General features: G+C 40.4%; 1 protein-coding gene across 7 annotated transcripts in view; it reads left to right on the forward strand.

The window, feature by feature from the left end:
* Positions 1–18073, forward strand: part of znf618 (zinc finger protein 618) — a 36628-nt gene extending 18555 nt beyond the window's left edge. For 2 of the 7 annotated variants that reach the window (XM_053677000.1, XM_017460634.3), the window contains 9 exons: positions 478–525; positions 683–772; positions 1357–1428; positions 2168–2257; positions 3693–3776; positions 6145–6189; positions 6433–6510; positions 9521–9643; positions 13148–18073. In XM_053677000.1, the coding sequence (XP_053532975.1) occupies positions 478–525; positions 683–772; positions 1357–1428; positions 2168–2257; positions 3693–3776; positions 6145–6189; positions 6433–6510; positions 9521–9643; positions 13148–14679 (2162 nt within the window). In that variant the 3' untranslated portion in view covers positions 14680–18073. The remainder of the gene's footprint in view (positions 1–477; positions 526–682; positions 773–1356; positions 1429–2167; positions 2258–3692; positions 3777–6144; positions 6190–6432; positions 6511–9520; positions 9644–13147) is intronic. The other 5 variants (XM_017460638.3, XM_017460639.3, XM_017460640.3 and 2 more) reach the window with 5 other exon arrangements.
* The last annotated feature ends 3453 nt before the right edge of the window (positions 18074–21526 follow it).

The following is a 21526-nucleotide window of genomic DNA, read 5'->3' on the forward strand; positions in this document are numbered from 1 at the left end:
TTTTTTTTTTTTTTTTTTTACATTTATATTTAAATTTTAAAACATTTTTTTCTTTCTTTTTCGATCTGTCCTTCTTGCTTGCTTTCTTGCAGTAGTAAAATAGAGCTTCGTGATTTCACCCAAAAATCTTTTGCCCTCACCTGTACATGCAAAAAATCCACCTTCAGTTAAAAGACTGAATTTCCCTGATCCCTTATAAACGTGCCGAACCTTATCGTGAGGACACAAACGCTGGGCAGGCGTGATGTTTATCATGGCACTTTTTTTTTTTTTTTTAGTTTAAATGATTTCTGTATGTATTCTGTAATCAGAACATGCCTAATAAGAAGAGGATAGTGGACTATTTTGCACTGCTCGAGAATTCAGGATATGAAATATCCGTCTTTTACATTAGAGATGAAATTTCACGCCATGAAATAAAGAGTTAATTGACTTTTTTTTTTTTTTTTTTTTCCTCTTCTTCCTTCTCTCGTGCAGAGTCAGAGAGCACCGTGCCTACAGAAGCGGCGCCTCATGGCCCAAACAGTGAGCACTTTTCAGTGGAATTTTCACATTTCCGTTTGTTTGTTTGAGGACAATAATACGTTCAGAAGCCTTCGTGTGATGAGATCCTGTGCGTGCGTGTGTGCGTGCGTGCGTGCGTGGTGTTCTGCTTTAACCTGATGTCTTTGTGTGAATTCAGATGCTTTCCGTTACACATGTGACATTTGTGGGAAGAAGTATAAATACTACAGCTGCTTCCAGGAGCACAGAGAGCTGCATGCAGTCGATGGTGAGGTTTTTGTTGTTGTTGTTGTTGTTGTTTTTGTCGTTTTTTGTGTGCATTCTCACCACAGAACTTTCCCAGCAGTTTGGTATTTACATTGAGACACTTAGGTTTTTTTACAGACATTTCCATGTCATTTTTATTTCCGTACGATTTGGGACCGACTGTGTTCTCCTCATGCCGCATCGATTAAAAATAAATAAAGTTCAGCTCAACATTTCTGTCTGAAGATGGCACTAACTTTCCGTTTGTTTAAAATTCTTTTTAACCGGAGAACTTCTACATTTAATTCCACGTCGAACAAAATACATCCGACGCGCGTAGTGTGTAACTTTTTAGAAAAACTGTAGCTAGAAATGTGGCTAATTTTTGAGGAAACGTCAGAAATGTACATTGTTCCGCGTTCAACGTTTAAAAAAACACACCTGTAGCTAGAAATTTTAACAAATTTTCATTTTAACGCCTACATTGCTCATTTCTAACGATGGCTGATGACGGATACAAAGCCAGAAGGCTACTGCTTTGGTCACAACACTTAAGACATGTTACCTGCGTTAATCTGAGTTTTCTGGTTCTGTCTTCATCTCTAGATCCCTACGATCATGTGATTCCCGTGGAGGAACCGAAGGAGGAGATCGAGCCCTATCAGAAAATCGGACCAAGTAAAAATTTACTAAATTCTACTCGTGTTATTAAACCCAGGATGTGTTGTGTGTGGGTGTGTGTGTGTGTGTGTTTTTTTTTTTTTTTTTGTTTGTTTAGTTTTTTTTTATTTTTTTGGGGGGCGGGGGGTGATGTTTGCCTCCTGGTGGTATGAGTCTGACGTAGATAATAAGTAGGACATGCTAATAGCGCATAGTTTAGCATAAACTGCACAAAACTCAGATGATTATAATTTCCGGTATGATTATAATTTTTTTTTTTAAATATGTGTTTTTGCATCAATTTGTCCTGTCCTTTAGTGACACTCTTCATATAAGAAACAGAACACTCAGCATCATGCTGTTACAGGAAAATAATCAGTAATTAAATAATCAATAAACGATCGATTCCTTTTTATTTATTTTTTTATTTATTTATTTTTTCTTTTCTTAACAGCAGCTCATCTTATAATACTGCAATTTGCCAACGATTACCATTTTTAATGAATGGCGTCGTATTTATTTTTTTTTTTATATCCATTTATATTCATAGTTGTTCTCACTTATGTTATGGCAACTATAAACAGTTGCCACCTTTTGACCAATCAGAATTGACTGTTCATCAGCATCAGTTAGTTAGATTTAGGTGTATTGCGTTAGCCTCGTTGCTCGAGTGCAATTTTGTCTTTATTTATTTATTTTCACAGTTTGTTTGTTTATTTGTTGGAATCTTAATGTTTGGTGTTTATGCTGTCCACAGAAACGGGGAGCTACACTTGTGAATTCTGTGGAAAACAATATAAATACTTCAACCCTTATCAGGAGCATGTGGCCCTTCACACTCCAATGAGTAAGATTCACTTCTTTCCTTCAGTCCAAGTCTGTAATTTCAGATGTTTACCTGGAATTTCACTTTGCACCTCCGCAAAATCACCCCTTTTAATATGAATCAAATCGACAGCTGTAAATACACACCTGCCCCTTTTTATAAACTCTCCCTCCTCTGACGCATAAAACATAGCTCGAGTAGCTTGGATTTTGTGACCAGTTGCCCGGTTTATTCTCACCTGGCTAACCAATTGAATTTCTGCACCTCTGGACCTGCCTCCTTAGTTCGAGTACGTTTTGATACGCGCTTATCGAAAAATATTTGGAATTAATATGAACACCGTGAAACGAAGTGCGCGTCACGTGATTTTAGCCCCTGATTATGAGTGCTCGCAAGCAGGGTCGACGTCCTCTGTGATGAAGCGTGTAGTTTTAACCCCTCTGTGATTAGTCTAAACTACAGAGATGAGAAACGGGTACCGAGAGCCGGGGAGGAAATGGGATTCATCTCCTGTCACGCGCAGCAGATCTCTGAATCCAGTTTATCATCTGTCTGTCTGCGTGGGAGCCCGAGGAAGAAACGTGTACGCAATAATAATACTTATAATACTGCTTCTCTAAGAACTTATTTGGCAGGTGAAACCCAAATGGTTGTCAGGAACGGCAGAAAATAAATTCACAGACAAGCACGTGATTTCCTGTTGGCACACAGTATAAAAATAGCGATGTTAGTTTTCTGTACATGCTGCCAACCAATATTTACTGAACACTTTATTTCATTAGATTTTTTTTTTATGGTTTTCGGTTTGTCAGTCTGTCGGTCCACCTGTGTATCCATCCGCGTTCCTTGTTAACCCGATATCTCAATAACGAGCGGTTGAATGTTATCACTGTAAGCAGCAGATGGACGGATTAGGTTTTGGAAGCGCACTTCAGCAGGGATCTGGTAAAAGATTGTGTAGCATTCACACCCGTACAACACCAAACAACCGATCGAGTGATCAAGTGAATGAAATCGCGTACTTCAAAGGTTTCGAAAGCGGCGCTCAGCCGTCAGAACGAACGTGAAGACAAAATTTACCTGGAGTCGGGGGGGGGGGGGGGGGGGGAGCCAATTTACTTGAATGACGTTTTTAAAATAAATAAATAAATAAATAAATAAAACTTTGCACGCGATTGACATAATTAGTATTCATTGTTCGTGTTTACATTGATGAACTGCTTCACTCCCATAGTTTGCTGTTTTGTCAAAGATCTCGTCATATGGCAATGCATTCTGGGTAGGTTTTGCTTATACAGCATTGAAAGGTGAACTCCTCACTGACCCAGTTAAACTAACACTGATGACAAAATCTCAGATGCTTTCCTCGTGCTCTTTGTTTCTGTGGTTTATTGGTGGTTTTTTTTTTTTTTTTCCTTTTCTTTTTTTTTTTTCTTTTCTTTTTTTCTCCTCTCAGAGAGCTCTTTCGGTCTGAAAATTGACAGTAAAACCTCAGTGCAGCCGAGCCGCGGCGACGCCAACAGCTCCCAGAGCTCGGGCGGTAAGTCACACTGCGTCAAGTTGTGAAATGTCGGGAGTATCAGGGATTTCAGACACTCGGTAATTTCGGTTGTGTTGAAACCCTGAAATGCTCGAGGACATGAGCAGAGTTCATGTTGTGATTGAATGTTTTACTGTGTTGCTGACTGAAAATTAAGCAATCACACTGGAAGTGGACAAATACTTGGGTGTACACATTCTGATCAAATTTAGCGTTGGAGTCAAAAATATTTGACTCTGTTTTTAAATATCCGAGTGCCAAGATTCTAATCTGATTAAAAAAGAAAGCCAAATAACTGCATTTGGATATATTGTATTTTATTTATATATATATATATATATATATATATATATGAGAGAGAGAGATTTTTATGACTAAATGTTTACACTTTTTTCAAAAAATTTGTAACTGCAGTAGCAACAGTAGATATTTCTTATATTTGTTTATATTTATTGTTGCTTTCTTTTTGAAAAAATAATGAAATTACAACCAAACAACTGCATTTGCATAAATAATAATAAAAAAAAAAGCAATGGATTTTTTTTAATTAAATTTTTTATTTTGTCTGACAAAATGAGAAATGAAACCACATAAATACATTTTCATTTTTTTTTAAAAAATTCAGTGCATTACTTCTATTTTTATTTTGCAGTGTTTATGACAAAACAAAATAAATTACCCAAATAACAACAGTAGATTTGAAAAAAAACAATTTTTTAAAAGCGTCACAGTTCTTTCATTTAGCGTTTTTATAAGAAAATTAAACCACATTACTACAGTAGATATGTTTACATTTCTAATCAGAAAGTGGAAGTTTCATTTTCTAGATTTACTTCACATACAGTGAAATATTTCAAGCCTTTTTTTTTAATCTTGTTGATTGCGGTTTACAGCTCACAGAAATAAAAAATCCAGTATGTTAGAATAAAGAATTTTATATTACTTCATATATCACAATAATTAGAATAATGTCGAGCTTGTGAAAAGTGTGTTAATTTACGCGCTGATGCTCGGTCGGGGTTTTAATCCTTTTGCACGTGTTACTGCGTCGATGCGGCGTGGCGTGGAGGCGATCAGCGTGTGGCGCTGCTGAGGTGTTCTGGAAGTCCAGGTCGCTTTGAAGGGGTTGAAACATTTTGAAACTGGAGAAGTCATTAAGTTGCATTTTCAGTTGAATTTGATGAAACCGCTTGAAGCATTCGTTGTATCGAACTATTTCAATTGCTTTTGTTTGATCTGTTCATCGCAAACATCTGAAAGTCTGTACATTTTGACAGTAAACCTGATCTCCAGCGGGGGTTGAATAATTTTGATTATTCAGACACATTTTTTTAAAAAGTCCACTGTAAGTTACGTCCTGTTTGTGAATGTCGCTGGCATAGCCTAATAGGCATTTAAAAAAAAAAAAAAAAATCAACTACGATGCCTTTTTTTATTTTTTCTTTCTTTCCTACCCGCATCTAAGCAGAACTGCAGCTCGGTGGTTAGTTCTAGTGTTCGCGTTACATAACCGTTAAAAAAGCGACTATAGTGCTGACTGATCTACTCTGATTTCTGGTTATGTAGTTGTCTTTGGGGCTTGTTGTTGTTGTTGTTGTTGTTTTCCTGGACGGTGGGATAAAGTCAAACATACACAGCAGGTTTTAATGAACTGAAGTCGGCATTTTCTCCAGAGAGCCTCATGTAGGTTCCTTGTTTGAGTTTGTAGTTAAAGCTATTTTTTTTCTTCTCAATTAAAAAAAAAAAAAAAAATTCAAATTGTTTTCTCTAAAAATAGTACAAAAGTAAAAACAAACTGCATTTTCATTTTTTCGCATGATTTTTAAAACTTTTTTTTTTTTTTTTTTTTAGCGGGGACTTTTATTACAAATCAAATGAAGACTGTTGAAGTTTTTGCAGGAAATCTTTCTCGTATTCTGGTTTTATACTTGAGTCAGAATGTGGATCAGGTGGTAGAGCGGGTCGTCCACTAATCGTAGGGTTGGCGGTTCGATTCCCGGCCCACGTGACTCCACATGCCGAAATGTCCTTGGGCGAGACGCTGAACCCCGAGTCGCTCCCGATGGCGAGTTAGCGCCTTGCATGGCAGCTCTGCTACCATTGGTGTGTGTGTGTGTGTGTGTGAACGGGAGAATGAGACGCAGTGTAAAGCGCTTTGGAACCGCTAAGGTTAAAAAAAAAAAGAAAAAAAAAGGCGCTATATAAGTGTAGACCAGACCATAGGATCATTTCCACCTGGGGGGGGGGGATGATTTGATTTGATTTGATTTGGTCGCTCTGCGGCATTTCTGCTCCTTTTTCATTCACGTTTGAAATATCATTCAGTGAAATTTAAAATATTACAATTGTCTCCCTATTTTCCCCGCAGATGCTACAAGCCCGATGGTGGCCAGCGCCTTCCCTACATCGCAGAGTAAGTACGCACTTTGGAATTAATTTTTTTTATTTATTTATTTTTTTTGTGTGTTCTCCTTCAGCATGTTGATAATTACGTCCTCATTACATCATTAATCCCGTCCCTTGTCCTTGGATGAATCATTGCATGGCTGAAACCCATCTTTATCCTGGCACAAATCAGCCTGGTAGTGACCTACATCTGTGTTAGCATTAGCATCATTATGTTCTAAGAGCGACACGGTGGACCTTGTGTTTTTAGAGGCCTACACGTGCGGATCCTGCGGCATTCAGTTCCAGTTCTACAGCAACCTCATGGAGCACATGCAGTCGCACGCCGGTGAGTCTCCGCCCCCCACCCCTGGCCTCCCGCCCCCTGCCCCCCTGCCCCCCACGTCCTCAAGCACCTCGGCATGCTCATACACGATCGACATCCTAGCTTTTCTTTCCTTAGCTTCTCTAATGGTTTACTGTAAACGTTAATCTAGCTCATTCGCATGCTCTTGTACCTAATGAGTGACGTGACACAAACGTGTCCTCTCGTAACCGGATGACATCGCCTGGAGGAATCTCCTACGAGTGTGTCATATCGCATGGCTCGTCCCAGCCGACGTGAACTCATCGTTTTTCACCTGTGGTCATTTATGTAGGGTTTTTTTTTCGTTGATGTTTGTTTGTTTTATTTTTTGTCCCCCCTCCGCCCCATTCGAGGAATTCATATGTGCTTTCCACATGATCATAAATTCTCAGCATGGCATGTTTTTGTTTTGTTTCCTGACCAACTGTAAACCAGTGTTTCTCAATCCTGGTCCTATTGTAGCATCGCTCTGCACTTTTCCCATTTTCCCAGCTCTCGACTTATTCCCCCCTACCTTCCCCTTGAACTTTACCACAGATTATCCCGTTACAACCTGGAACTGAAATGCGCACGGAGGAGATTACGTTAGGAGTGGGCAATATGAGGGAAATCTTGTTTCACAAGACTTTTTGATGTGTAAAGGCTTTTTTTTTTTTTTTATTATTTTTTTTTAATAAACAATACACAGTACGTGTATCGTGATCTACAGGCATAGTTTTGCAAACCGACTGCCAGCAAAACTGTAGTGCTGCATTTCAAAATAAATAAATAAATAAATAAATAAATAAATCTTGACGTAATTTATCATGATATTGAGATTATATCATCGTCTTGCTCAGCCCTAGATGATGCATCATGAATCTACTCCAAATGGCCCATAATATTGAAATGGAAGCAATAAATCAATATCATTTGCAGTTAAAAGCGTAAAAGTTGTGATTGCATGAAGATTCACCCGCCTGTTCGTGTGAAACTTGTGAATTAGTTCAACAGACTCGCGATGATCTCGATATACAGTCATGTGGAAAAAATAAGTGCACCCCATGGAAATAATTGCCTTTTTTTTTTTTGGACTAGCGAACATCGGATCGTCTTTGAAACAGTGCCTGTTAGTATAATTGAAGAAAACCACAAGGAAAATGAGCTGCTTCAATCCTTTATTCAACAGATGTGGTGATATTCTCTGGGGGAAAGTATGTACACCCTCGGCGTCAGAAGCTAGTATTGCCCCGTTTAGCAGAAATAACGTCTTGTAGGTGTTTTGCGTAATTGTCCACTAGGCTTGCTGGGATTTTTGACCGCTCTTCCATGCGGTATTCTTTCGGATGTTCGAGGGTTTTCTTGCATGTACGGCCCGTTTCAAATCCCCCGACGTTATTCCGATGGGATTCGGATCCGGCATTCGCTAGGCCATTCCGTAACCCTCCGTTTCTTCTTTCTGAGCCGTTCCTTGGTGGATTTGCTCGTGTGTGTGTTTGGGATCGTTATGCTGTCGATGCGTCCACGTTCGGTTCAGCTTTTGGAGAGACGGCCTCATGTTATCTTCAAGCACTCTTGGTATGATGCAGAATTCGTAGTTGAATCAATGAGTGCAAGCTGTCCGGTCCCTGAGGCAGAGAAGCAACCCCGAACAGTAAAAGCTGTGGCCAAACAACTCTACCTTTTGATTCGTGCGTCCAGAGCACGTTATTCCAAAAGGCCCGGTCTTTGCCTAGATGCTCTTGGGCAAACTGTAGTCTTGCAAAGGCTTTTTCCTGGCACGTCTCCCATGCAGGTCAAATTTGTGTCAAATCTCTGTCTGATTCTAGAAGCATGCACTTTGACACCAACAGTTGCGAGACTTACTAGCAGATCCTGTGATGAAATTCTAGGGTTCTTGGAGCCTTTTTTTAAAAAATTTATTTATTTATTTATTTTTTGCATCAGACGTTCTGCTCTTGGGCTGAATTTGCTAGGACAGTCGTTTGAAATCTGCTCCATTTGTAGATGATTTTCCTCACAGTGGAATGATTGTGAAGGGATCTTTTTAAATCCCTTGCCAGTCTCTCGTTTTTTCCTGAAGGACTTACAGAACTCTTTTTAGATCTTGGAATGATGACGTCACACACCTCAATAACAAAGGGAACACCAGAAACTAGATATGATAGGGGTATAATTAAGACTGGTTCCACTTGCACTCCCTGAGCAGGTTCTAATCACCTGCACCCGATCTTCAACACCTGATTCTAAGTGTACGGATTTAAAGGTGTGACAAATGCAGGGGTGTGCTTACTTTTTCCATGTGTTTTGTTTGTTTGTTTTTAGACCAATCAGAATGAATTTATTTTTTTCCCATTGCAAATAAGTGGGTAATCCATCTAACAAGAATTTCGAAATAAACATTTCAGGGCTCAGATTATTTTCACATTATGGATATTTGGACTACTTTCTGCTCAGACCGAGAACTAAAACTTGGCTCTGGAATAAAGTGGCTGAAGTGTGATGAATGTTCGACTTGTTTCGGGGGAAAAAACGTACTGCGTTTTCAGAAGTATTTCTCTTTATTGTATATAGAGTACCAGAGAACGATTTCAGGATAAAACCCATATTATTGGATTGTTTTATTGACATTAAAAGTGATTTGCGTATGAATAAATCCAGTGTTTTTGTAACGCTAAACTAACTGGAGTCTGTAGATGTGACCAGAATACGTCCAAATACGTCATTCTCACGTGGGTGAAATTCAGACGTTTTACTTCGGATGGTCTGTGCGGTGCTGACCCTTACTCACGTGGAAAGTGCTGTACGATTTATTTCACGGTGTACCACCCAAATCCGTCCCCTAGCCCCCCCACCCCCAGAGTGCAAGAGTGTAAAATTGGCGCAATTGAATACGTGTGTTCTAGTAGAAGTGCTCACTCTGTTGGTCATAAATGCCGTGTCGCTATTTAAACTCTCGGACATTTCCATGAAGACGTGCCATGCGTAATGTGCGGTGTTTGTGATGTTTCAGCGGATAACGAGAATCACACTAAAGAGGACTCGGCTAAAGCGTGTCAAGCCCCCGCACCTTCCCAGGAGCAGACGTGGAAATCGCCTCAGCCGGCCCAGAGGAACCACATCCCATCTTCGTACCGTGAGTACAAACTCCTCCATCACAGTCTGTCCATCTCCGTTTAATACCCACAAATAGCTAAGATATGAATATAGATCGTTATTCATTGTCAATTTTTAAACCCTTTCTTCTACTGGACATCTTGGGGGGGTTTTTGTTTGTTTGTTTGTTTGTTTGATCGATTTAAGATATGACATCATCTGGATTCATACAAAAAAAACGGTGAATTTTGTATGTTAAGAACATTCCTGTACTGTGTTCAGAAATGATTTCTCTGTCATTTTGATCATCAACGTTGAAAGTTTTGTACCTGAATGTTAATAATGATGTGTATAAACACATTGGAAAATTATTCTGTATTTGTTTGAGGTAAAATATTTCCGTATAACTGGATGTAGTGCGTGGTTTTGTTTTTTTTTTTTGTTTTTTTGGTTCCTGGGTAGTACGTGTTGTTTTCTAATTGCTTTACCTTTTGAAATTGTTCAAAAGTTAGAAAAAAACACCATACGAATCAACGTTATTAGCTACAATTTTTTCTTTATTTATACTAAAGTGTATATAAAGATACAGAAGTGAGTAATTTTCATTTAAAAAAAAAAAAAAAAATTGTAAATAAATCTCACGGAGCTGCCCCCGAATGTAGTCTCCCATTATGTTCTCGTTATATTGTCCTTGGTAGCGGCGTTCAAAGTCTAGTATATCCTGGTGGAAGTGCTCGCCTTGCTTCTCTGAGCACGTTCCCATGTTCTCCTTGAATTTATAACGATTAGCATCAAGGATATGGACCTGCAGAAACATCCTGCAGCTCATTGTTCCGTCGTTCTTCACCGGAGTCTCAAGCAGCTCCACGTAGATTTTACGGCTTTCTGATTGCCCGGGAAACCTCGGACCACTGCGACAAATCCGTTCCAAGCCGCTTCCTCCTTCGTAGTGAGCTTCTTGGGGAATTCCTCGCATTCCAGGATCTTCTTATCTGACGTCTGACCAAGACGCCGGCTTTGACTTTTGCCTCAGACAGCTTAGGAAAGAAGTCTTGAGTTGCGACCTTCCCGGTGGATCTCTCTTGACGTCGTTCCTCCCCACAGCGAACTCGGCCTGCCGTGTCGTGTCCCACCTTTATCTTTGGGACAACAGGGACACCAAAAAACCTCCTAGGGTTAGGGTAACATTTTGAAGTCTCCTAGCCATACACCTCATACTTCAGGGCCTCTAGCACTGATGCACTGACTACAACATGTCTGTTGTAATATTCTTTTAAGTAAAAAAAAAAACCCCATATATTTTAAAACGTACCTATTTTTTCTGATTTTCTATGAGCGAAAAGACTCAAATTAATTAGTTTTCTCAATGAAAATGGGTCGATTTCAAAATACCAGTGTCCTGGTCACAAAAACAAAGTTTGAGGGGAATAATAGTCATTTTCTATTTTTTTATTTATTTATTTTTTTTTGCAGTATATGCAATTAGGAATAATAGGAAGAAAAAAAATTGTTACATAGTGTAATGTTCCAATAATAATAATTTTTTTAAAAAAAACATCCATCTTAAGAATCTGGATTGAATTTACAGTACCTGGTTTCAAACTTCGTGCACCTGTAGAGAAAATGTGAAAATATTATTTAATAAGGATTCAGATATGCAGGTCCATTTTTTATGGAATTTCTTTTTCAGCATATTGAGAGTTTGTGTACGCTGGGTCAAACATACAGATCTTATTTCTCCTTTTTGGCTCGGAGTACAACCTTCAAATTTGCTTTTGATCCACCTTTTTTTTAAAAATGTATTTATTTATAATAAAGATTTGTCCGATTCAATCCAATTATAAAACAAAATCCTATCTCCTAACTTATAGTAAGCCCTGAACTAATTATGCTGCCAAAAATTGTTCAGGCTGAAATTTTATGGGAGTCTGGGGATATTTCATAACAGAGTCTGTTATTTCACTTGAGCCAGTCCTACAGCGGTGAAGGCTGGAGGAATATTTCAAGATCAAACCATGGCCTGAGATTCCACACCTTTTGATAAGAGAGAAAAACCACTGAATACCAAAACTAATATCTGATCAACTTAGTATTTCAGTGTAGGTCTTAACAAAACAAAACAAAACAAAACAAAAAAAACACAATATATATAATATATAAAAGCTCTGGTGCACCACTACTAGCCCATACTTGTTTTAGTGGTGTGTCTTGGATGATTTAGCACCGGTTCGGCTGATTGTGCATGCTGAATTGGCGTCGTAAGCTACTTCCAGTGTAGCGAGTCATCAGTGTATGACGAGAAATGGAAATAAGCCAAGCAAGCAAAAGACACTCAAGAGGGAACTCGCACTTTATCTCATCTTTCAACAGCTAAACATTTCTGAACTTTAGCTAGCTTTTATTACATCAAAAATATGCAGAGATCCTTCAAACGGATGTACAGTGGGATGAAAACGGTACCTCGGACCATTTTCAAGAAGTGCTTTATCCTGATCAGGGTCACTGGGTACACCGGGCATGAATTGGGAATACCAGTCCATCATGGGGCACCGTGGACATGCTGATACGCACCTTGTGGCAATGCAATTTAGCATAGCCAGGGTGTTTTTTTGGATGTGCAAGGAAACTGGAGAACCCTTCGTAAACCCATATGGTCTCCGGGGGAACGGACAGTAACCCGAGCTTAAGGCAGAGTCTTGTAGGCATCAGCACAGATCACCGTATCCCTATGCTGCCCAGAAACTAGCAACAAATTGTAATAAGTAGTATTCCTCTATAGATCTTGGTACTTGTATCCATAGGGTTTGTGGTCCTTAGTACACTAATGTGATATTAGAGAACTAGGATTTGACTTTCTGCAATACTGGGGTCTTAATTTCTGTCTCGCATACAGAGACTGTATGCTTCAACTCTTTTATTGTCTACACCGCAAGTTGCTTAGCATCTGGTGCAAAGGTTTGCACCACAGTCGAACTTGTTCAGTGCTAATTTTTCAGCATCGGGTTGGTGTGTCGTGGTCTAAAAGAACTATTTTAGGCCTCAAAAAAGAAGTCGTCGAGTCCATTTGATATGTGTTATGCTGGCTAAAGTATCTACTCATTCGCAGAGTAATAGCATTATAGGTTTTAGTGAGGATAATAATAATTCCCCCACAAACACTCATTTTTGTCTTCCTGTGTTCGTTTCAAGAGCACCTGGCAATTCCGTGAACGCTTTCTGATTTTCCTAGGAAAAAACAGAAAAGCTAGAAATCATCCCATGATACTCCAGATGTTATAAACTGATCGAAACGAGTGTGTTGGGGCATGAGATGTGTGTTAGGACACGACACACAATCCTTTGTTGAAACGACTGTGTGGATTTAGGAATGTGCACCAAATCAAAATGGAAAGGGATCAGATATCGTCAAGGGCTTTGCAAAACCTTTTTCCCTTCCATGGAAAAATAAACATTCTCTGTTTATTTCCATTCCCTGGAAAAATAAGCATTGGTCTGTCCAAACAGAACCTTCTTTTAACTTGTTGCTTCTTCTGTTTTATCGTAGAGAACAGATTGCTTCCGGAGAAGGAGCGGCAGCAGGTGGCTGAACGCTTGTTGCGCATGATGTGTACCGATTTGGGTCTCCTTGGTGTACTCAGCAGCAAGGACTTCCTCAAGCTGGCCCAAACTCTAGTGGACACAGGCTCCCGCCATGGCGCTTATTCCATCCGCGATGCTCTCGGAGACATGAGCACTTTAGCCCTGAAGCAGCTTCCTCGCATGTACAACCAGGTCAAAGTGAAAGTGACCTGTGCGCTCGGATCAAACTCCTCCTTAGGCATTGCTGTGACCTGTCATTCACAGACTATTGGGCCGGATTCCTGCTACGTGCTAACGGCGTATCAGGTGGAGGGGGTTCGGCTTCGACGTTACGTGCTAGGAATTAAAGAGTCTTCTATAAGGGAGGGTCCGGAGCATGTCCATCACTGGGTCCAGAATGTCCTTTCCGAGTTCGTCATGTCAGAAATCCGCACAGTTTATGTCACGGAGCCACGTTTGTCACTGTTACCGAGTTGCGGCAGGTCCAGCCTTAGCTTGCGGTGTGCTGGATGCTCACTTTCAGCCACTATTCAGGCCGTTCTTGGGCGACGTAGCCTTCAGGCCAGGGGCCTGCATGAACTTGGAGAACTTCTGGCAACATGTCGTGACATTGCTGGAAGCAGTAGCTTTAATCGAGACAGCAAGGCCACAGATGAGTCTCCACCACCACCCTGTTGGGATTTCACCGCTGAGGCATTGCTCAAGGTCCATGAGAACTTCGAGGCCATATGTGAAGTGTACGGCCGCTGCAAAAGCACAGCACCGCTTCTACAAGGCCTCAACAAGCACCTTCTCAGCACGCTAGCCTCACTGCTTGCACCCTTGCGCCAGGCAGCACAGGAGCTGGGGGGTGATCGCTGGCCCACACTTCAGCAGGTGCTCCCCTCCTACCTTCGCCTGGAGAAACTCTTTACCTCCAAGGCTGGCGAGGCAGGTGCTGGCAGCAAGCTCTGCCACTACTTCCTGGAAGCATTAAAGGAAAACTTCAAGGTTGAGAGAGTCCACCAAGTGGCTATGATCCTGGACCCACAGCTCAAGCTCCGACCAGTCCCTGGATACCAGCATGAGGAGATTATCTCCAGGGTATGTGACATGGCTGTCAGCATGAAGGAACCAGCGAGTGGAGGCCCGTCTGGGATCTCGGGGGATGAGCGGGAGAGCGACGGGCCAGCTGGTCCCAAGCGAGGGCGCATGGATTGCGGGATAGACAGGCCATCCTGCGCTGCTGAGGATCCACAGGTTCGGAAGGAACTGTTCCAGTACCTGGGTGAACCGCTCTTCCAATCGACAGGGGATCTCTTCCAGTACTGGAGCTCCGTTATGGACAGATATCCCAAGTTGTCCCGTTTGGCTTTGTGGCTCCTGGCAGTGCCCGCCATGGGTGTCCGCAGCGAATGCATCAGCATCTGTGAGCAGACCTTCGCCCTAAAGAGGAAGCGCGAGGTCACGGCTGAGGAAATGAACAAGCTCGTCTTCCTCAAGTGCAATTTTGCCTGAGGTAGAGCAAGGCCACCAGCCAGCACTACTGACTCCTTTGTGAAAGACACACTAAAGTATTTAGTATCTAGACGCTGGTCTAGGTTTACTTTGTAGCTTTCTTTACATCCTTGGTTGGATCTCTTATTCTGGAGCGAAAACCTATTTCTGGATCAATGTCTACGAACGACGTGCAGTTAACGAGTTCTTTTTGTGGACGACTGCTGTGGAGCAATACATTCTTGAGCAGATATCACCTACACACACCTCAAACCTCAACTTTCTACTGCCCTTGGTAACCTAGCAGCGAAAAAGATAAGCCCTAAAACGTGGATATAAACTTTTGTCGTCAATGCTTGAACCATCTAAACCAAAACATGGACACACTGTATGCATCATCTTTATTTTTCCTTTTTCAATTAGTTTTTCATTTTTTTCAATTAGACTCCTAGACTGTTTGTCCCTGTTATCCTGCCTGAATTGTCCATTTCTTTTTTTTTTCTCCTTTCTCCTCCTGCGCTGCCGAAAGATAATTAATCTACTTTGCTTTTCTTGCTGTACAAATGACCTCTTAGTTATCAGGTCTTGGAAATTATTTCAGGTAACCTATGTGCATTTCTTATTTCAGTGTTTCTAAATGAGAGTTCTTCACTGGGTGCTCGCTTCCACTCGTTTGACTGAATAATTTGCCGTTTTTAATATATGCTTCTTAAAATCCGTCATTTTAATGGTCCGTACCGATAGAAGACGCCATGTATTGCACAGTTTGAATCTACATATGCATGAGGAATCAGATATTCAAATTTTATTCTAAACGCATCGCTCTCGTCGCAGTCGGTGCATTCGACCCCCTTCCGAGCACAGCAGGGTCCAACCTATAGAGCTACAACCTGCTCGTCAGATCATGTGCATCATCACAGTCTACAGGATCTTGATTATCTTGGCCGTGAGACTGTCTTGATGGAGACGGAATAGTTTAGATTCAGAAGCGGATGTACCATGTGATCGTTTTTGAAACACTGGCCCACACGGCTTCGGTGTATATAATGGAGTCTTTTACGCAATCCCAGAATGGTTTAGCTTGTACCCAGTTTTCTCGCTGAACTCGGACGGTCCAGATGGGAAATCCTGTGTTTTTGGTTCAATGTAAACAATGGCCAATAAAGGCCAAATATCTCATTAACGATCCAAACAATGCAAGGCCGATTTGAAACCATCTGAAGCTATATTCACATGGGTGGAGATCGCTTGAGAGAAAATTCTGGCATCCTAAAGGGTTCGTCAGATTTTTTTTGTTTTTTTTGTTTTGTTTTTTTTCCCTTTTGAGAGAAACCTTTTTAATGGTTTTTAAAGGATCCAAGTAGTACCATTTTGGGAAAACTGTAACCATTGTCCATTCCAAAACAAAACAAAAAACCCTTAAAGAGCCCTTTGTTAGAGAGTGCATAGAGTAGCTCATGGAAAATGGTTGGACTCTTGAGCATGACCTTTAACCCTGAAACTACTGTACTGGATATTGCTTTAGGTCAAAACACTACATTTAAAACATACACTTGTTTTGTTTTTGTTTTTTGTTTTGTTTTTTTTAACTGGCGTCCTGACTTTGTGCGGTGGTCTGGGGGGTGGAATACAGGTTTTAGTTTCTGTTTTCGCATGTATGCATTTTTAAAAAAAAAAGTTTTCCACCAAAAGTGAATCGGAAAGAAATCGGAAAGAAAAAATTGTAAAGATTGAATCCCAGCTGTGGTTCAGGAGCATTATGGACATTTTAACAGCTGGTATCCGATTACAATCTTGCGTCCGTGTTTCTTTGGCACGGTTTCTATCCACCGGCCCGATCAAAGTTCACTGTGTGAGGAAATCACATTTAGCTAGTCAGGTTTTAGACAATTTTAGGCAGGCTGACTGTTTTTACCAGAATGTTTTGATAAACATGATCTTTCCAGGCAGACGCTTATAAAGTAGTCTAAATAAAAAATGTTGTTTTGGGTTAAATGTTTTCTTGAAGGTATAAAAGTACGTTACAGGCAAAACAATCCAAAAAAAACGATGTTGGGTCTCGGCCACGGCAACGTCCGAGTGGTTTTCCCAGACCGCCATGCAAATATAAACACAACTGGCACTTTTTCTTCACAACATGGCTGTCTCGAGTGTTTAAACATCTTTATATAGATCCTAATTGAAGGGACGTCCTGACTATAAATGGTATGCATCAACATTGGTGTGTATCAACGCTCTTCTGCTTCTTTAGGGATAGGATTTGTATTATTTAATTGCCATTTAAAAAGTCTTAGGAATCTGCATTCTGGGATGTTCACTGTGTTGAAAAAGTTGTTTCAGTTCAATATGAATAGATGGTTTGAATAGATTGCAGCTGCTTTTAGTTCTGGATGCAGCTTCCATATTTAATTTTTTTTTTTTTTTTTTTTTAATTGTTCTGTCTTTAATGCACTGGATTTCTTTTAAAAAAATAAAATAAAATAAAAAAAAGCCCCAACAGAAAGATAGTATAATTAGTTTCTATAATCTTCGAGTGATAATTCAAGGATGGAATCGAAGAGCTTATTAAAAACGAACCTTCCCAACTGTATGGCATGGCCAAGCTTGATAAAGTTCCCTCTGTCTTGTACACACCAGTTTCGAAGTGTAATGCTGTTCTGAAGATGTACGGACAACATGGATGTTTTTTTTTTTGTTGTTGTTTGTTTGTTTGTATGTATGTATGTGTCGCTTGGACAAAGTTTCTCCAAGATCTTTGAGCTTGAGTGGAGCTGGATGATGTTTATTCCTGTTGTTCCTTTTTATAGCCACAAGAGGGCGCCGTTCAGCTCCTGCTATGGTGGGAGTGGCTAAACTCCTTACCTCCTTTTGTATACACAACTTTGATAATAGAGTTCATCAGAATTCAAAAACCGGTACTGTGTTTTTTTTTTTTTTTTTTTTTTTTTTTTTTTTAATTTTATTTTTATTTTTTATTTTCTGCTTTTGTGCATCCAGGGGAGAACGTATTTGTTTAGACTGCCAAGGAAGTATCAGATTGTTCTCATCAGCATACTCCCATTTTGCAATATTTAAATACAAATAAATGTACTCTTATTTTAGGGACCCACTATTATTATTTTTTTCCCTTTCTGCTAAGTGCAAAAAGAAACGGATGGTTGCTTTTTTTTAGTTCTTTTCATTTTATTTTAGTAGGGTATTTTTTTTTTTTTTTTTAATTTTTATGATTGTGTATGACTTGTTTGAACAGTAGGTCTAATTTATACTTTTTTAGCAGCACTATTTTTATATCTATATATATGGTTAATAATAGAACTTTAACTCATTACTGATTCTCAGTAGAACACCAAGCGCTGTGCAGCATCCTCAGACTCTATCATGTACTGTGTGAAAATAAAACGTACTGAAACAGGAATGTTGTCTTTGTGTCATTGCGTCCTAATCCTCGATATTTATAATGAGCATTGCTCTGTATGTATGCATGTATTTGTGCGCGCGTGTGTGTGTGTGGACCATCATGCACCTGACTTTTAATATGCGATTCCAATTACATAATCAATTCATTATGAATGTTGCTTGGGATTATTTGACTTGATGCCAAATAATGATTACATTCCATAAAAAAAATGTAGATGATTGGTAACTACGATGTTCCTTCTAAATTGTTATACTGAAACTCGCGCATTATAATTGAACCATTATTATACCACAGCGCGCTCACAGTATTCACAATCCTGATGGGGGGGGGGGTAGGGCAGAGAGAGCTTGTGTGGTCTCCTTGTGCTTTAGGGGCTTTTTTTCTCCCCTAGTCCAGTGATTGCTGTTACTAAATTGTCTGTAATGTGTGAATGTGTGTGTGATTGTGCCCTACTGTGGGTTGGCACCCTGTCCAGGCTGTCCCTATCCTTTTGCCCCAAGTTTCCTGGGATAGGCTCCAGACTCTCCTGTGACCCTGTGTAGGATAAGAGGTACAGAAATGGATGGATGGATGGATGGATGGATAATGTGTATGTTTAAAGCAGTAACTTGGTCAATTGGGCATTGTGCTAGTGACCATCAGATTATTTGTTTGAGTAGGTTCTTTGTTATGTTTTGTTATTTCATGTATTCATTCAAACATTTCAGGGCCCCATGGTAGGGTAGTCATTTTGCTCCTGGGCTTGGGACCAAAAGTTGTTCAAACAACATTTTAAATCACATGCTCTGTGCTTGAATTGGATTCAGTTACAGTTTTAGATTATTATTATTATTTATTTATTTATTTTGTGTGTGTGTGTGTGTGTGTGTGTGTGTGTGTGTGTGTGTGTGTGTGTGTGTGTGTGTGTCATAAAACATCTGCCAAATAAATATCTAAAAATACAAATAAAAATAAGTCATGTAGTACAGTGGTTTTCAACGTGGGGGCCACCAGGGGGCGCCCGTGGGGCCTCAACAGTTTGCTGTGAAAAATAAATTCTCAGTCTCAGACAACCACACACACTCTCACACACAATCAGTTCCTAATGTAATGTAAAGATCCATCCATCCATCCATGGATGGATGGTAAAGATGTAAGATGTAATTATTAATAAAAAAAAGGGAGATGTATTCAGAAGTCTGTATTTTTAATGTGTTTTTAAAGACATCTTGCAGAAGGGGAGCCTCAGTCAAATGTTAATGCCATTTGGGGGGCCTCGCCCTGGAAAAGTTTGGGAACCCCTGAGTATTCGTGTAACAGTTTGTTATTGCTGCAAAAAGGACACTAGGGGGCAGCACAGGACAGACTTTTATTTTTTTTTGCTTCCTGCGTCAATATTTTAGGTGAACCTCTGGGAGAACGCTTAAAGGTTCTGTGTAGGAGCTTTCAATAATAGAACCGTCAAACAGAACAACACAATGCAAGATCTTAAATATTATTAAACCGTCCGAACGCTTCCTGTAACTCCAGATCAATCCTGACCTGGGTGAATTCTCTTTAATTGTATTCAGTACATTCGTTAAGTAATGATTAAAACACTGGCTGTTGTGCTGTTACTGGAAAATAATCGACGTCAAAATGGTGTGATGAACTGGAGCTACTGTTACCACCCCAAAGTTGATTGTTTTCCTCTAACCGCACATCCTGAAACGTTTTATTCCTCATACACCACAGCAGTTTGCCCGTTTTGAGTCATTAAAGAATGATGCGTGGTATTTATTTATTTTTTTATCCATTTATATTTACGTTTAATGTTGTAGGACATCCTTGAAACAAGTTAGCGCCTGTTATTTACATTTATAGTATTTGGATGACGCCCTTATCCGGAGCGACTTACACTTATCTCATTCATACATACATCTGAGTGATTGATGGTTAAGGTTGCTTGCTCAAGAGCCCAGCAATGGCAGCTTGGTTGTGGTGGTGGGGTTTGAACTCACAACCTTCTGAGCATCAGACCTACACCTCAACCACTGAGCCACCATCGCCCCTTACGTTCTTTCACGAAGACTCTGGAGACTTCTTCGGAACCCTCTCCAAGCCTGTGTAAGTTGTCACCGTGGAAACGATAATGCATTCGAACGAGCTCATCATAACACAAACCCGTGCTTCAAAACGCATCCAAATCTACTCGGAGCTGCCGCTCGGAGGAAATGAATCAACGCCGTCTGACCAATCAGAATCGCGAGTTCAACGTTTCTGCTGTCTTTTATTTGATCTCACGGGCTGATGTTTTGTTGCGTTCCACCCTGTTTCCCTTTCGAACTGCGATCCCTGCGCAATGACATCATGACTGCAAGAGGCAGCCAAAAATCTCTCAGCGTGATCTCTTAAACATACAGAGAGAGAGAGAGAACGCCGCTGTCCAACCACCTTCAGTCAGACTCACAAGCAGGAGCGCTGCGAAAGTTCTCTCAATTATTCCCCCATCGCAGGTCGGAGAGGAAATTATTTCGTCAACGGTCGAGCAATTTATAGCCTTGGGCAATAATGCCGGAATGTTTTCACATTGCTACGTCCTTGGTTTGTGGAGACAGTGTTGGTCTGGGGTTATTGGTTCATAAATAACTTATCGATAATGTTTTTGTAATAATTCACGAGCCCATCTCTGAAGCAGTAAATCAGGAGCCGGGCGTCTGCATTTATAATGAATGCGTCATAAAAATCTATTTATGACTTACTAATGAAGCGCTCTTAAGGAAGTCAGAAAGCTGATGTTAATTAAAGTTTCTTGATTTACAGTGTGGTTTGATTTTTGCAGCCTTTATGCTTCCTCGGTTTAAGGGAGGAAGTGTGTACGTGTGTGTGTGTGAGAGAGAGTGTGTGTGTGTGTGAGTGAGTGAGTGTGAGATTGTCCGGATGAAAACTTTTTTTACGTTTTTGGCCTCGGGATCATTTTTGGCACATTGCCACGTGGCGTAACGTTTCTGTCTCGTGTGCGTTCAAGACGACCCCCCCCCCTTCTTATTCTTCTTCTTTTTAATACAATTCACAGGCTTTTTTGTCTTTCTTTCCACCCCAGTGTTGTTAAATCCTCAAAACAGACGGTGTTGATGAATTATCAATAACGGCAGCTCTGAGAGTAGTTCCAGCTGTTATTCAAATTCACCGCTTTACATAGTAATGTCTTTGATCTAATGCGTTTCTATAGTACGGCTCATTCATGGACGATACGTATGGTGGATGCTCCATAGGATCTACATCTAATATATATATCTATTTTTTAAATGTGATAATAGCCCATACTCATACATTTTGTAATCTCAGCAGCTCTGGATCAGGTGGTAGAGCGGGTCGTCCACTAATCTTAGGGTCGGGGCTTCGATTCCCGGCCCATGTGACTCCACATCCCGAAGCGTCCTTGGGCGAGATACTGAACCCCGAGTCGCTCCCGATGGCGAGTTAGCGCCT

Source organism: Ictalurus punctatus, chromosome 28 (assembly GCF_001660625.3).
Source record: "Ictalurus punctatus breed USDA103 chromosome 28, Coco_2.0, whole genome shotgun sequence".
NCBI lineage: Eukaryota > Metazoa > Chordata > Actinopteri > Siluriformes > Ictaluridae > Ictalurus > Ictalurus punctatus.